The sequence below is a fragment of the Malania oleifera genome, chromosome 6 (assembly GCF_029873635.1).
Source record: "Malania oleifera isolate guangnan ecotype guangnan chromosome 6, ASM2987363v1, whole genome shotgun sequence".
Classification (NCBI taxonomy): Eukaryota; Viridiplantae; Streptophyta; class Magnoliopsida; order Santalales; family Ximeniaceae; genus Malania; species Malania oleifera.
This window is the reverse complement of record NC_080422.1, coordinates 70696851-70714769: the sequence shown is the minus strand read 5'-3', so window position 1 is coordinate 70714769 and position 17919 is coordinate 70696851. Positions and strand designations below refer to the sequence as shown.

At 38.0% G+C, this 17919-nt stretch overlaps 1 protein-coding gene across 1 annotated transcript in view; it reads right to left on the bottom strand.

Annotated features, from left to right (window-relative positions):
* LOC131157359 (serine carboxypeptidase II-2) overlaps nt 1-17919 on the bottom strand; it is a 38581-nt gene that overhangs the window by 7440 nt on the left and 13222 nt on the right. Inside the window, 2 exon segments of the mRNA XM_058111437.1 lie at nt 10678-10773; nt 17307-17440. Of these exon segments, the coding sequence (XP_057967420.1) occupies nt 10678-10773; nt 17307-17440 (230 nt within the window).

Below are 17919 nucleotides of genomic sequence, written 5' to 3'. Positions count from 1 at the left end.
GTTGTGAACATAATGAAAATGCATAGGGGTGTTGGGGGTTGGTTTTGTGACACAAAATCGAATAAGGGTAAGAAAGATTGATACAACATGATTAGGCCAAGTTACAATTTTGATGACATGCGATATACATCAAGTTGTGTTTCTTGGCGCAAATTAAGTAATTTAATAAATAGGGCAAAGTGATTCTAAGAAGGTCAACATTCTCAACATTAAAACAATAGAGATGATGGAAAGGAAAACCTTAATGAAGAGGAAAAACTTTCAACCTTGTTCTGGATGGAGATAAAATTAACGAACTATAGAAGAAGCCAAAGGATCTACATTTTCTAGAAGATGGATCAACTTAACACTCTCAAATCTTAGGGCACCAACAATCCACCTAAGGCTCAACAAGACAAGAGGGTGGGGGGGGTGCACGACCATCATGTTCCAATTGAAGAACATCTACATATTCATCACATAGACAAAAATTAACCAAGGTGGATGGCAAACTATCACATTCCCAAAGGGATTGGACTCAAGAGGGTAGAACAATGTTTCAATAGCTACTAAGGAACTAGACTAGAGAAACCTAATGGACACCACCCGAAAGGCCTTGGGAAGTGCGTTTCAAATTCAATCACAGGCAAAACCCCATCCTATGCAAAGGCAACTTACCAAAGAGGCGTAAAGCTTCCATGAGCATAAGCCAAATGTGACCACCTCCCACCATCATTTGGTTACTATATTGATTTCTCCCTCAAAATGAGCCCAACATAGGAAGTCATAGCGATTGACGAAGAGACAATTTATGCTAGTCTCACAGAGAAGGTGATTGAATCAATGCGCTAGTTTATGCATGTGGTGGAGACAAGAACATGTACCAACAAATAGCTAAGTAGGTTGGGTTGAATACTTCACAAGTTTTTCAAAGCCTATTAGTGGGATTCAATTTGGAATAGAATGGAATAGGATGATTGGAATCAAATTTATCACTTGATTTCTTCATATTTTCCATTCAATTTTCCAATCCATTCTATTTCCACCCTATCCCATTCCACAAACCAAACATGATGTTAGTCCGAAGGACTAGTCCACTACGCGACAACTAGCCTACCTAGCAATAATGGCTCACCAAAACTTGGTGACAAAGACAGCAGTTTGGATTTAATCCCCATCTCCAACAAAGCTTTGGAAAGCAACCCACAATGTTTTCTTCTCTGAGGATTGAGGAGCTTAAGGGACTAGATAGATTTTCATTTTCCTTTTCCTTTTTATAATAAAAGAAGTTAAATTAAGAAAGGAGAGAGAGATTTACAACCTAAAAGAAGACAATAAAAACTCAAGAGAAAAGAGAACAAGAAAATAAAAAAAAAAAATTGGCCCTTCTTCGGCTTCTTTTTACCTACTTCTCAAAAAAATTATAATCTCAGGGATCAGATAACCAAAAACCCTTTATGTCCTTCAAATTACCCTCATCTACATGAGGGCAAATCCCAAATATCGAAATACCACTAAAACTTTGCCCATTGGAGGTGGTGGCACATATGATGTATCCCATCTAAATCTCATGGTTTCGTTTGAATACCATCCACATAAACCTTACTGAACCCTAGTCAAAATCACCCCCACAACAATCACCAACAACAATTCCCACTGGGTACTTGTAAAGTCAAGATGGTTAGCATGGCTATTAGAGTTTCTTTTGATGTCTTTGCGGAAAAGCAGTAGTCTTTTTGAGGAGAGAGGAGAAAAAAAAAAAAAAAGGAAAACATAATATTGATGAATCCTTGAGCAGCAATGAAAGAAGCATGAACTAAAAAGGCAGGAATTCTCTGTCAGTTTTGAAAATAATGGAGGATTAACAGACTTGAAGAAACCTAGTTGCAGCAGAGGTTATTTCCTGAATTTATGACAATAAATGGAGGTGTAATCTGCTTGCAGGAACCAAAATTGAGACTACTGATAGGTTTTTCATCAGCGGAATATGGGAGTATAAAAAGCGCAATTCTAAGAGCTGCTGGAAGACATGGTGGAATTAGTTGAACACGACTGAAACTTTATCAGTATCTTGCTTGTTCAGAAAGATGGGCAGCGTCTTTATCTGGCTTTTACTGGAGTCTATGGCCCCAGTGAAGGACCTTCTAGACCATTGCTGTGGAATGAGCTTTTGGAAGCCAGAACCAAAAGGAGTGCTCCTTAGGTTGTTGGAGATGACTCTAACAAGGTATTGTTTCCCCCACGAAAAAAAAGGTAGGAATATGGAGAATACTAACATGCAGGAATTTTTAGAATACATAACGTAAAACCGTACAACTCAAAACAGACTCCTTCAGTTCTCAAGGATTGACAGGTACCTAATCTCAACAGGGTCGGAAGAGCAATATCCCAATGTCCCTTAGAAACTTCTCTCAAGGCCTATCATTGATATTTACCCTATCTCGCTGGATACAAAGGGAATAAAATGGCACCAAACTCCCTTTCATTTCGGAAATGTGCCGCTCAAGCTTGAAGGCTTCAAGAAACATATTTAAGTTGTGGTGGTCCACTCCCCAATTTGAAGGTTATGCAAGTTTTGTGTTCGCTTTTGAGTTGAAGGGGCTAAAAGAAAAGCTGAAATTCGCACCTTTGAAGATATGCTTGAAGAAGGAATGTATTCATAGGAACAGTAAGGTGCTAAAAGATAAAGAGACAACCCAAGGCGTCACCAACAAAGACAAAAGAAGATGGCTACTTAGGAAAGAGCTGTACGAGTCCTTAGTATGGAAGAAACTGCTTGGAGACCAAAATCTAGGCCTTTATGGCTCAAAAGGGGGACTGAAACACCGAGTTCTTCCACCCAAAAACAATACTCATAGAAGGTTTAACAACTTAAGTAGAGTTAAATTTATGGGAGATACCAGAAAAGGATAGAGTCATAAAATAAGGCACATTTAATTTTAAAAGAATCTCTACTCCATTTCAGCTACTGGGAGACCAAAAGTTAATGGAATCACTTTCAGCAAGATTAATAACTCTACTGCCCTATGGCATGAAAAAAATTTTCCATGCCCTTAAAGGATTGTAATAGTGACCAAGCACCAGGCCTAACGAAATCAAGATGACCTCCTTTCAAGCCAATGGGGATCTTCTCAAAGCTAATATCATCAAGATTTTTATGATTTTAACACTGCAGATAACTTGGTGGGCAGTATTAATTCAACTTTTGCTGCTTAGATCACTAGGAAGGCAATGGCCATTAACATCAAGGACTTCAATCATATTAAGAGAATGCATTTACAAATTTTTATCTGAGACGCTTCCTTTGAGACTTAAGAAAGCGAATCCGGAAGTTATTGGTCATCACCAACATGGCTTTGTTGAAGGAAGATAGATTACAGATGCAGCCCTCATCGCCTCTGAAGTTGTGCATTCCCATTCTTGGTCAATACAACGGGGTTGTTTGTAAACTTGACACAGGAAAAGGCTCGGACCATGTTTGTTGAGATTTTCTTCTCTATATCCTTAGAAAATCAGGTTTTGGGGAATTTTTGGTGCAAAAGGATTGAACAATGCATCACTACCCCGTCCTTCTCCATTCTCTTTAATGGATGCCCCTTAGATTTTCTCCATCCTTTCAGAGACTTGTAGCAAGTTGATCCCCTCTCTCCTTTTTAATTTGTAGAATTATTCGATATCTGTCATCCTTTATTAGAGGCTGATCTTTAAGAGACTTACAGCTAACAAATCAGTTGATTTGTTAGCTATATTTGGTTCCACAATCCTAGGGGATTTGGGTAGCATGTTACCCAATTCTGTGGATAGTCTTTCCTATTTTACTGCATTCCATTTTAAATAGGATATATTATTTTCAGTAGGTTGTAAATATCCCTAGTAATTAGATGAGAATTATCATCTATTTAAAGGGAATGTAATTTTTTTCATAAGTTAGTTGAATATTCAATTTTCTTTTCCACATTTCAACATGGTATCAGAGCATCCTCTGAACCCTAACTTCCCATATGACCAAATATAGTATGGCCACCGGAGACGCGACTCCACCTCTTCACTCTCAGATGTCACCACCAATCAGGAAGCCATGGTCTCAGGCAACAACAACAGTTCAGATAGCAGCCTCATGCCCATTACAGGTTACAAACTTATTGGGAATAACTATCTCCAATGGTCCCATTCCGAGATGATGTTTCTATGCGGAACAAGAAAGGATGATTATCTCTCGGGAGTTGCAGCCCAACCAAGCAAGGATGATGTGAAGCTCAAAACATGGAAATCGGAAAATAACATGGTCATGTCATGGCTCATTAATTCCATGACAAATGACATTGGAGAAAATTTTCTTCTCTACGAAATAGCGAATGAGATTTGGGAAGCTACCAAAGAAACGTATTCTAACAATGAGAATACATCTAAATTATTCGAGGTGGAAAGTGCTCTCCATGACTTACGCCAAGAAGATTTGACAGTGACCCAATACGTCAACACCCTCAACCGCCACTGGCAACAGCTGGACTTATTCGAGGAGCACTATTGGAGTTGTCCTGAAGATGGAATCAAGTATAAATAAATCATTGAAAAAAAAAGAATCTACAAATTTCTTATTGGATTAAATAAAAATCTTGATGACGTACGAGGAAGAATCCTAGGATCCAAACCATTGCCAAACATCCGAGAAGCGTTTTTAGAAGTTCGCCGAGAGGAGAGTCGAACGAGGATAATGATGGGCCCTCAAGATTTTGCAACAAACCTGGAGAGTTCAGCCCTTGCAGTTCGAGGAAATCCATATAACAGCAGTGACAGCAGACCGAAGAAAGGGAGGTCGTGGTGTGACCATTGTCGACGACCTGGTCACACCAAGGACACCTACTGAAAAATCCATGGTAAACCCACAGATTGGAAACCTTCGCGCTTTGCCAACGACAGAGAAGGACGGGGAAATTTCATCTCGATAGATGAAAAACCAAAACCACCTGAACCCAATCTCTTCAGCAAGGAGCAACTAGAATTATTGCATAAAATGTTCAACCAATCTTCATCAACCCCTACTACTGTGGTTGGTACCGGTTCTTTGGCACACAAAGGTAATTTTTTAAGTGCTCTTAATGTTAAAAAGGAGAAGCTAGGTCCATGGATTATAGACTTAGGAGCATCGGACCATATGATCGAAGATAGAAAATTTTTTTTCTACTTATAGTCCCTGTTATGAAAATTTAACAGTCAGGATAGCAAATGGTTTACTCTCAAAGGTGGTCGGTAGAGGTTCTGTTAAAATTTCAGAGAACCTAACACTCAACTCAGTTCTATTAGTGCCAAATTTGGATTGCAATTTACTGTCTATTAGTAAACTCACTCAGGATCTCAATTGTGTAACTAAATTTTTCCCAAATATGTGTGAATTTCAGGTCTTGGATACAGGGAAGACGATTGGCAGTGCTAAGATGTGTTTGGGGCTCTATCTTCTCAAGGTTAATGATCCTCCTCAAGGAACAACTCACAAATCCGATTGTTTAGTGTCTAGAAGTCAAAGTTATTTTTCTGTCATTTGTTCTAATAATGATAGTGCCATTATGTTGTGGCACTATAGGTTAGGACATCCAAATTTCTTGTATCTTGAGAAACTCTTTCCTTCATTATTCAATAATAAAAATCCAAATGATTTTCATTGTGAGATGTGTCAATTTTCAAAACATGTTCGCAGCTCTTATCCCAACTTACCCTACAAAGCATCCCAACCCTTTTCAACGATTCATAGTGATGTGTGGGGGCCATCTAGAATCAAGAATATTACTAGATCTTGCTGGTTTATATCTTTTATAGATGATCACACTAGACTTACCTGGATATTCCTCATGAAAGAAAAGTAAAAGGTTGGTGAGATTGTCAAAAATTTTAATACCATGATCCAAACACAATTCCAAGCAAAAATACAGATTGTGAAAACTAATAATGCCAAAGAATATTTCAAATCCATTATGGATGATTATCTCTTGAGTCAAGGTATAATACACCAAAGTTCTTGTGTTGACACTCCACGGCAAAATGGAATTGCTGAAAGAAAAAACCGGCACCTACTAGATGTTGCCTGCTCCCTCATGTTCTCTACACATGTACCGAAACACTTTTGGGGTGAAGCGATTCTCACTGCAGCCTACCTCATAAACAGGATGTTCTCTCGCGTTCTCAAATTCCAAACTCCCTGTCAAACTCTACTTCAATCCTTTCCCAATACTCGACTCATCTCCACTATTCCCTTCAAAGTATTTGGGTGCTTAGCTTTTGTTCTTGTTCATAGTCAACACCGGGGTAAACTTGATCCTAGAGCCCTTAAGTGCATTTTTCTCGAGTACTCTCCAAACCAAAAGGGTTATAAATGCTATTCACCAGCTACTAAAAGATATTATCACTCCATGGAAGTCGCCTTTTTTGAGCAACAACCATATTACCCCAAATCTGAAATTCAGGGGGAGATTACACAGGAACTCCAACTTTGGGATATTGAAGAGTTATCTCACCCTTCTTCTGATTCTGGCCCTTCTCACCTATCACAAATTTCTGAATCTATTCCAACTATTGACTCCATTTCTCCTTCACATCCCTTCCTAGAATCTCCCGTGAAACATCAGCATCTGGACACTATTCAACCAACAAAAAATGATGAGTTGCTTACCCATTCACGGAGGAGAAGGAACCAAAAGGAGATAGAACAACAAGCATACCTTGAGCAAATCCAAGGGTCTAATCCGAGCCAAGATCAAGTGAAAATCCACCAGGTAACTTTAATCCCAAGACTTCCCATAATGAGTTAACTAATGATGATAGTGATTGTCCTATTGTTGTGAGAAAAAGTGTGAGATCATGCACAAAACACCCAATATAAACTTTTGTGTCATATCAGGGTTGTCATTGAATTTTAGATCTTTTGTTGTCAACCTCAACAATATCCAGGTTCCTAATAACATACAAGAGGCTCTCGGCACACCTGAATGGAAGTCTATTGTCTGGCCAGAAATCAGTGCACTAGGAAAGAATGGAACATAGGAGATCACAGAATTACCAACTGGAAAAAGTCTAGTAGGTTGCAAATGGATATTCAGTGAGAAATATAATGAAGATGGAAGTGTTAACTGATTCAAAGCTTAGCTGGTAGCAAAGGGATTCACTCAATCATATGGAACCGAGTACAAAGAGACATTTGCCCTTGTAGCCAAGTTAAATACAGTGCGGGTCCTCTTATCCTTGGCAGCAAATTTAGACTAGCCTCTTCACCAACTAGATGTCAAGAATGACTTCCTCAATGGAGACCTAGCTGAAGAATTCTACATGGAAATTCCTCTTGGATTCGAGACACAAGCTACACACAACAAAGTCTGCAAACTCAGAAGATCTTTATATGGCCTCAAGCAATCCCCAAGAGCCTGGTTCGAGAGATTCACAAAGGTAGTCAGGAGGTATGACTATTCTCAATGTCAATCAGATGATACACTATTTGTTAAATACTCACCTGAAGGGAAAAATTCTATCCTCATTGTATATGTGGACAACGTCATTCTAACGGGAGATTATGAGGAGGAAATGAGTAATCTCAAAAGTATTCTAGCTAAAGAATTTGAAATCATGGATCTTGGGGATCTCAAATACTTCCTAGGCATGGAAGTGGATCGGTCAAGGAAGGGAATCTTTGTCTGCCAAAGGAAATATGTTCTAGATCTTTTGAAAGAGACCGGGATGCTCGGATGCAAGCCAACTGATGCTCCTACGGATTCAACAACCAAACTAGGAGCCAAGGAAGACAATGAACCAATGGATAAAGGCAGATATCAAAGACGGAAAAATTAAATATTTGTCTCACACCTGACCTGATGTTGGCTTCTCTGTCAATATGGTGAGTTAATTCATGAACAATCCCAATGAAGAACATATGGAGGCAGTTTATAGAATCCGACGATATCTAAAGCTAACACCAAGTAAAGGGTTATTTTCTCAGAAGAATCAAAGAAGAGATATTGAAGTATTCAGTGATGCAGATTGGACAGGATCAATACTTGATCAAAGGTCAACTTCTAGGTACTGCACATATGTATGGGGAAACCTAGTTACATGGCAAAGTAAGAAGCAATCAGTTGTGCCAAGAAGCAGTGCAGAAGCTGAATTCAGGGCAATGGCACATGGCATCATGAAGGAATAGGGCTAAGAAGGCTTCTAAAGGAATTAAAGATTTAAGGTGAAGAACCCATGAAGATGTTCTGTGACAATCATTCAGCCATCAGCATTGCAAAGAACCAAACGCATCATGATTGAACAAAACACGTGGAGATTGATCGACATTTCATAAAATAAAAAACAGACGAAGGAATAATCAAGATGTTGTATGTGCCTACATGTCTCCAAACAGCCGATATCCTTACCAAGGCTCTGGCAAGAAAGAATTTTGATAATATGATTTCCAACCTGGTCCTAATCAATATTTACAGACCAACTTGAGGGGGAGTGTAGAATTATTAGATATCTGTCAGCCTTTATTAGAGGCTGATCTTTAGGAGATTTACAGCTAACAAATCAGTTGATTTGTTAGCTATTTTTGGTTCCACAATCCTAGGGGATTTGGATGTTACCTGATTCTATAGATAGTCTTTCCTATTTTACAGCTTTCCATTCTAAATAGGATATTCTATTTCCAGTAGGTTGTAAATATCCCTAGTAATTATACGAGAATTATCATCTATTTAAAGGAAATGTAATTTTTTTCCTAAGTGGGTGGAATATTCAGTTTTCTCTTCCACATTTCAACATTATTCAATGAGGCAAAGGTAGTTCTCTGTGTTTTGTTGCAGAATGCCACAGAGACAGGATTCCTTAAGGGCTTAGTGTTGGAAGTAATAGTAGGGAAACGGAAGTATCTTACCTCTTTTTGCAGTTGCCACCATAATCTTTTCTGAGGTGGAAGCTGAAAGAATTTTCAACTTGAGATGCATCCTTATTGGTTTGAAGCAATTTCAGGATTGAAAGTAAAATTTGGAAAAAAAAAGTGCACTTATCCCCATTTGTTTTGAGACAAATGGCTTCTTCCTAGCTGGTATTTTAGGCTCCAAGTTGCAGCCTGTCCTTTGACTTATTTAGGACTCGCTCTTTGAGTGAAGTTTAGGATACAAGTGTTTGAGAGCCATTATTGAGAGTTTATATAAAAAACATACTGGTTGGAAACGAAATTCTCTCTCAAAAGGTAGAAGACTCACACTCATCAACAGCACTCTCAAATCCCCAAGTGTGGGTCCCATGCTCAGTGACTAGAAGACTTGAAGATATTCAAAAATGGTTCCTTTAAGGAAATAAGTGGGAGGAATTGAAATACCTCTGTAGTTAAATGGGGAGTTGTCAGGCAAATTTATTCAAACAGGTGGCTTGGGTCTCAAATCTTTAATTTTGTTCAACACTTCAACCAAGCCCTCCTCAGTAAATAACTATGGAGATTCATGAATGAAAAGGAACAATATTAGAGAAAGTTTATTGCCTCAAAATACAGCCTTGATTACAATGGATGGATCTCCAAGGAAGTCAGATAACCCTATGGGATTGGAATGGTGCCTGGAAATGAAATCAGAAAGGTTGAGATGACTTTTGCACCTTCATCCATTCTAAAGTGGGTAACAGGCATACTATTTTATTTTAGTGCAACACATGGTTTGGGCTCACCCTACTCAGCATTCAATTTCCTAATATTTTCAGTTTGGTATGTGATAAGGATGCTCTGGTAAGTATGCGTTCTCCACTTTCAGAGAAAGGAGTAATCTAGGACATTTCCTTTGTGAGAGATGTCCATGATGAAATGTCCATGATTGGGAGCTTGGAGCTTCCATTGTTGGTTGCTAATACAACACAGTTCCTTATAAAAACAATTAAAATGAGCCTAAGTGTAACACCTAACAAAAATCGCAGTTTTTCAGTCAATTCATACTTTAGAAAGATGAATAAACCAACAAAGATCAGAGCCATATCCCCTTGAAAGCAATATAAAAATCTCTAGCCCCTAAAAAAGCAGCACTCTTTGCCTGGGAGGCAGCTCTGGGGAAGTTTCTTACTATAAACAAATCTTCACAGTGGGAAGATCTTTATTTAAGAGATGTTTTGTATAAGTCACTGAATCCATTGATTACATCCTCCTCCGCAGCTCTAGGAAGCTCTGGAATCTGGATATAGTTCTGGTTGGCCAGTTTTGGGTTACATTTATTGACAGTGGAGAACAAGATTGGGGCCCGCAGAGGTATTTGTTCAAGCAAAGGGAAAAAAATCCCATGACACTGATCCCTCTCAACATTTTTTTTGAATTGTGTGTAGGGAGAAAGGAACAGAAGAACTTTTGAAGGATCAGCTACATTGCTGAATCCTCAAAGATAGATGGCTTACCACACTCACTAGCAAGTTTAGAGGACTGTACATGTTGGATATTGGTGTAATTCTTCATTTTTTGGAGACTTTGTATGTCAGGTGAACCCTGTCTGTTTTAGCTATCTTTCTTGTAAATGGGGGGCGCCTCTTTGCTGCCCCTTAATAAATTCTCCTTTTGCCGATCAGGAAAAACAAATGTGAGAGGAAAAAAAAGCATTTGTTTGGCCAGAAGCAACATAAGGCTGCAACAAATACAAGCGACGTAGGATAAACCCCTATACAGTAGAACTGAAAAATTTATGCCACATTGAAATATACCTGAATATCCAGATACGAAGCCCAGAATATATAAGTTCATGATAAATGTCAAGCACCGACCTTGGAGAATCCTTCCAATTATCACCTACTTCATGACTGCAAAACAGCAACAGAAGCAATAAAAACAGAAAGATGTCAATCTGAAGCTACTTCATCACTCAAGATTATCACGTGATATGATGCCATTAAGGAAATTTATATTATATATTTCTCAAGAGAAATACAATCAAATACAAGATATGTGACAGTTTCATGTCTGATGCACATGCAGGTCACTAAATCCAAAAATGACCAATCAAAGTTTCCAATGTACTATATTTTTGGGGTTGGGATTATACACTTAATCAATATATTCCACAAGTGTTAAATGGAGCAAGTGACTGCTAGTACAATGCGTTAAGTAGGATACTAGTTAGAGAGAGTGTTTTGAGCAAGATTTCTGCTCCCATTTTTTCTCCAGAATGTTCTAAATACCTCCATACATCATAATATCAAGTTGTTCGTCATGTATTTTGTTAAAAAAAATTAAACTTTTTCAATTGTTCACTTGGAGCACTCTGTTAATGGAGGTTTGGTACTGTTAGAGCTGTGTGTTGGTTTCTGTGTAAGCTTTTTGGTGCTTGTGGAAGCCTTATGGGTTGTGCCTCATACGTGGTGGATCATCTTGTTCGTGATTACTCTTGCTGTGCCAGTGCTGTGTTGGTTTTTCGGGGCTGTGTCTGAGTTTCTTGGTGGTGTGGCAGCCTTGTGCTAGTTTGTTTGTGACTCGTTCATAGTGGGTCACCTTTTTCGTGGTTGTTCCGATTGTTCCAAATATTAATCTTGTTATCATTGGTCTAAGTTTGTGGATGCTGGGATGGAGTTTGCAAATCTCAAAAGTATGGTTCCCTCATTAGTCACTTGCTAGAGTAAACCACGTACTGTGACTATCTCAAAAGAGAAGTATTCAAGGTTTCTACAATGACGATCATCTCAGCAAACATTTCATCACATTGCATCTTTTGCTCAAAAAGGTAATCCTACAGTCTATGTGTCATCCAGTATCTCTTCCACTAGTGCTAAGGTTATCAACGCTGCTGCCACTGACCATACAACAATTGATAGGAGCAACCAACTTCTTTTCAGCCGTCTAGTATCCAAAAAATTTACCTCAAGTTACCCTTGTTGATGGGTCCACTAATACACTTAAAGGGATAGGAACAGTAGATCCTACTCCCTCCATCTCTATTTCTTCTGTTTTGTACATCCCTAAACCACCTTTCAACCTCATGTCAATTAGTAAGTTTACAAAGACACTAAATTTTTCTTTAACCTTCTTTTCCTAATTCTATGGTTATTCAAGACCTGAAGACAAGGAAAACAATTGGCACGAGATATAAGGATTGTGGATTTACTACATTGAGTCGTTCTCTCCTCCCACTGCCTGCACAGCCGCAACTACACTTCAAACCCATTGTCGCTTCGGCCATCCATCCTTGGACAAGTTGAAATAACTAGTTCCTACCTTCAGTTCTATATCTGATCTTGAGTGTGAGTCTTGTCAATTGGGAAAACATCATCATGTTCCCTTTGTTTCTCGAGTCAACAAGCTGGCAGTTAGTTTCTGCACTTTCTTACATTTGTCAACGACTACTTAAGATGACTTGGTTGTATTTAATGAAAGATCATTCTGAGTTGTTTAACATCTTTTGAGCCTTCTATTCTTAAATAAAGACTAATTTTGATAAGCTAGTCAAGATACTTCGTCATGATAATGATAAGGAGTACTTCAATACCCAATTCACTACCTATATGACTAATTCTGGAATGATCCATCAGTCATCTTGTGCCTACACTCGACAACTAAATGGAGTTGCAAAGCCGAAAAACAAACATATTCTCAAAGTCCCCCATGCCCTATTGTATCAAATGAATGTCCCCAAAGTTTTTTGAAGTGATGTCATGCTTACCGGTTGCCCTCTCATCAATAAAATGCCATCCTCTGTCCTTGGTGGTAAAATCCCATATTTAGTTATCTTAAGGCTCCTTTGTTTACCTTTCCTCCTCGTATATTCGACTATGTGTTCTTTGTTCATCAATTAACTCTAGGAATGGATAAGTTGGATCCTCATGCTATCAAATGCATTTTTCTGGTCTACTCCTATACTCAAAAGGGACATTGATGTTATAGCCCTACTTTACATTAATTCTTTGTCTCTTCTGATGTCACCCTTTTTGAGTCTACACCAAACTACTGTGATTCCTTGAGTTTTGTTGTCCTTCATGAGTCCCTTCCTCTGCTTTGCCATCCACATCCCAACCTATTATCTATGCCTAATCCTCTTACATCTTCCAACTTGATTCCTTCTCATTACTTGGATCATCCCATTTTGCAGAGCCTCCTCTATCTTCTACTTCTGTGCCTCTAGTTCCCTAATCAAATGATCCTATTTCCTATGATTTTGATCCTTGTATAGCCATTTAGAAAGGTAAACGCACTTGCACCCAATATCCAATCTTTATTTTTGTTTGTTATGATTTCCTATCACTTTCGTATTACTATATTACCTCTTCTTCTTGATAAGTCTACGATTGGTTGTCATTAGGGGTACAATGTGAAAGTCAATCCTAATGGTTCTCTGGCTCGTTTGAAGGCCCAAATTGTTGCTAAAGAATATACTCAGGTGTACAATTTGGATTATTTAAACACATTCTCTCTAGTTGCTAAACTTGCATCAATACGTTTGTTCATCTCCTTAGCCACTACTAATCATTGGATCCTCATGCAATCAAATGTATCTTTCTAGTCTATTCCTATACCCGAAAGGGGCATTGAAGTTATAGCCATACTTTATATCGATTCTTTCTCTCTTCAAATGTCACCTTTTTTGAGACTACAATACCATACTACTATAATTCCTTGAATTTTGTTGAGCTTCATAAGTCCCTTCCTATGCCTTGCCATCCAAATCTCAACCTACTATCTGTTCCCAATCCTCTTAAATCTTTCAACTTGAGTCCACATCACTTGGGTCAGCCCATTTTGCGAGTATAAACACAGCGACTCAAGGGAGGAGAGCCTCCTCCATCTTCTACTTCTGCGCCTCTAGTCCCCTCGTCAGATGATCCTACTTCCTATGACTTTGATCCTTGTATAGCTATTCAAAAAGGTAAGCGCACTCTCTATTTTGATTGTTATGAATTCTTGTCACCCTTGTATTACAATATTACTTCTTCCCCTTGATAAGTCTGTGGTTGGTTGTCGCCGAGTATACAATGTGAAAGTCAATCCTAATGGTTCTCTAGCTTGTTTGAAGGCCCAAATTGCTGCAAAGGAATATACTCAGGTGTACAGTTTGGATTAGTTGAACACATTCTCTCCAGTCACTAAACTTGCATTAATACGTTTGTTCATCTCCTTAGCCACTACTTATCATTGGCCTCTACATTAGTTAGATGTGAAGAATGTTTTCCTACATGGTGATCTTTAGGAGGAGGTCTGTGGAGCAACCACATGGGTTTGTTGCTCATGGGGAGTCGGGTTCAATATGTCACATTAAGAAATCATTATATGGATAAAATTGTCTCTTAGAGCATGGTTTGGTCAATCTAATGTTGTAGTACCTGGGTTTGGCCTTTGAACAATGTGTAGTACATCACTCTATATTTTATTGTCATACTCCATCTAGTAGGATTTTTCTTATTGTGTATGTGTATGACATTGTGATCACTGGTGAAATTATCAAGGCATCCAGGATCTAAAGCTTTTCCAGCAAAGTAAGCTTCAAACCAAGGACTTGGGACCATTGAATAACTTATTGGGTATTGAGGTATCGAGATTTCACATAGGAACCATCTTGTCACAAAGGAAGTATGTTCTTGATCTTTTAGATAAGACCGGATTGTTGGAATACGAACCTATTGATACACCCATGGATCGCAACTCCCAACAATAAGTTAGTGTTGGATATGGGTGATTTGTTGCCTAACTCAGGACAGTATTGGAGACTTGTTGGAAAGTTGAATTATCTAAAAATCACTCAACCGAACATATTTTTCGCAATAATTATAGTGAGTCATTTCCTCGATTCTCCGAGAACAAGTCACTCAGATGCATTTATTCGCATCTTGAGATAACTCAAAGGTGCACCTAGGAGAGGCCTCTTGTATTAGAATCGGGGTCACACTCATATTCAAGGATATACAGTTGCAAATTAGGTCAGGTCACCTCCTAATAGAAGATCCACAACCAAGTATTGTATCTTTATTGGTGGCCATTTTGGTTTTCTGGAAGAGTAGGAAACAAACTACAGTGGCTAAGTGCTGCGTCTCAGGATAGGGCCATGGCTCACACTACATGTGAGCTTGTTTGGGTGAAAAACATGTTAGAAGGACTGGGTTTTCCACATTCTTGGTCCATGGTGTTGCCACCAACCTGGTCTTCCATGAATGGTGAAAGATATTGCAGTTTATTGCCACTTTGTTTGAGAGAAGCTTGTGCAGAAGCTTATTACAACCACTTATGAGAAGTTTGATATGCAGCTTGTTGACTTGTTTACAAAAGCTTTGGGGGGTGCTTGTGTTAAATTCATTTGCAAAAGCTAGGAGCATATGATACATATGCTCCAACTTGAGGGGGAGTGTTAATGGTTATTTTAGTTATCTAGCATTATTAGTGTGCTAGTGTTATGTTAATGAGTAAGAGTTTTAGTGAGGATATTATGGTCACTGGTATGTACTTCAAATATGGGGGATGGGGGGAGGGGAGAGGGGAGCGGAAGGGGGAGAGAAAAAGGGCATGTGGAAATACCTAAGGCAAGCTGAAACTTCTATTATTGCTCTTCAAGGAGGGTCAATGAAATTATCTTAAAGACCTAAAAGAAAGATGGCGAAGAAACTTTAGCAAGCTATTTAATGAAAACCAAGTAGAAGACTTAAACTTAGAATGGACAAACGAGGAAAAGACAAAAAATATGAGATTTATTGGTAAGATTAGAGTTAACAAAGTTAAGTTTGCACTAAAAAGTGACAAATGAAAAAGCTATAGGACCGAACAACGTCTCAATTGAAGTTTGGAAATGCTTAGTTGATAATGGAATTATATGCTTAACTAATTTATTTAACACAATTATAAAAACAAAGAAAATGCCAGACAAATGAAGGAAAATCACTTTGATACTTGCATACAAAAATAAAAGTGATATTCAAAATTGTAATAACTATTGTGGAATTAAATTTATGAGTCATACAATGAAACTGTGGGAAAGGTTAGCTGAACAAAGATTAAGGCTAGAAACAAAAGTCTCAGAAAATCAATTTGGTTTTATGTCTGGGTACTACAGAAGCTATGTATCTTTTAAGAAGATTAATAGAAATGTTTAGGGAAAAGAAGAAGGACTTGCATGTGGTATTTATTGACTTAGAGAAAGTGTATGACAGAATACATAGGGAAGTTCCACGGCGGGGTTAAGAAAAAAAGTGTATATGTAGCAGGTATACTAATGCCATGAAGGATATTTATGGAGTAATGACTAGTGTTAGGACTATAGATGGAGAGACTAGAGACTTTCCAATCATAATAGGTGTACATCAAGGATCTGCTTTGAGCCCTTATTTTTTTGCTTTAGTGATGGATGAACTGACTAGGAGTATCCAAAATGAGGCTCCATGATGTATGTTGTTTGCAGATGATATTGTCTTGATTGATGAAATCAGGGGCAAAGTAGAATCTAAGTTAGAATTATGGAGAGATGCATTAGAATCTAGAGGCTTTAGGATAAATAGAAATAACACAGAATATATGAAATATAATTTTAGTAATAGTAGGAAGAATATTGGAAACAGTTAAACTTGATAATTAAGAAATCAATAGCACAAGTAGATTTTGATACCTTGGATCTATTATGCAAGCTGAAGGAGAAATTGAAGAAGATGTAATATATAGAGTTAAAGCAGGTTGGGTAAAATGGAAAAGTGTTTCGAGTGTGCTTTGTGATCATAGAATACCCTTAAAATTAAAAGGGAAGTTTTATAGGGCGGCTGTTAAACCAACTATGCTGTATGCATCAGGATGTTGGGTGACTAAGAAACAACATATCTTTCAAAGTAAAAGTTACCAAAGCGAGAATGCTTAGATGGATGGTTGGTATAACGTTAAAAGATAGATTAAGAAATGAATATATTCGTGGCAAGTTAGGCGTAACACTTGTACAAAATAAGATAAGGAATGGATGACTCAGATGATTTGGACACTTGCAACGTAGGTCACATAGTGCACTAGTGAGGAAGAGTGAATTAGTTACTGTGAAGGGCAGTAGAAGAGGTAGGGGTAGACCTAAAATAACTTGAAAGGAGATAATGAGTAAGGATTTAATGACCTTGAATCTGTCGAAAGAAATTGTCCATGATTGCATAAATTGGCGGAAAAGGATTCATGCAGCCGATCCCACCTAGTGGGACTAAAGGCTTGGTTTTGTTGTTGTTGTTTGTCAACCTACCCATTTGCAAGTTTACATCTTTTATTCTTAAGTACTAACTAGAAAGTAGGCGAAGGACTTCCATTTGCTTTCATGTAGTTCAAAACATTTTCAGTAAACAATGGAACCATTTGTTATTTACCCAAAAAAAAAAAAAAAGGTACGTAGCTATACCTGCAGGTTGCCCATTTAGATGGCGCAAGTTCCAAATTAACATGAAGTGCCTTTTGAACCGCCGGTTGATTGAAATATACAACAGAATGCTTTTCAGTGCAGGGATCATAATTCTCACTAACATGACGAACCATCTATCAAAGTCGATACATTTCATCAGAGTTCATAAACAAATATTTCAAAAATTACAGCCAGAAAAAACCTTGTTCTGGAGAAACATTCCACAACTTTAAGTTCAATTAATGTTTTGTAACTTTAAGAGATACTTATTCATTATTTTAACGGAAGTTTAGGAAACTCAATTTCATAGATAGAAAAAAACCAGAAACATATGGCAGTTGACAGTTCCAAAAGAAGACAATGTGGTTCAGTCAACACAGTGAATGATAACAGGGTAAAATGTCCTAAAAGTGAATAAATAACTTTATAACAGTATCGTGAATTAAGGGCAAAATAATTTCTTTTCAATTCGGAGCAGGTGGCACAAAAACAACTACCAAGACAGCATCTCCCAATTCAAATCATCCTTCATTGCCACGCGTTATTTTAGCCATAAAATGCATTGCAGACCAAGATTAGTTTTTCTAGCATTCCATTTGAAAGTCATATTTAC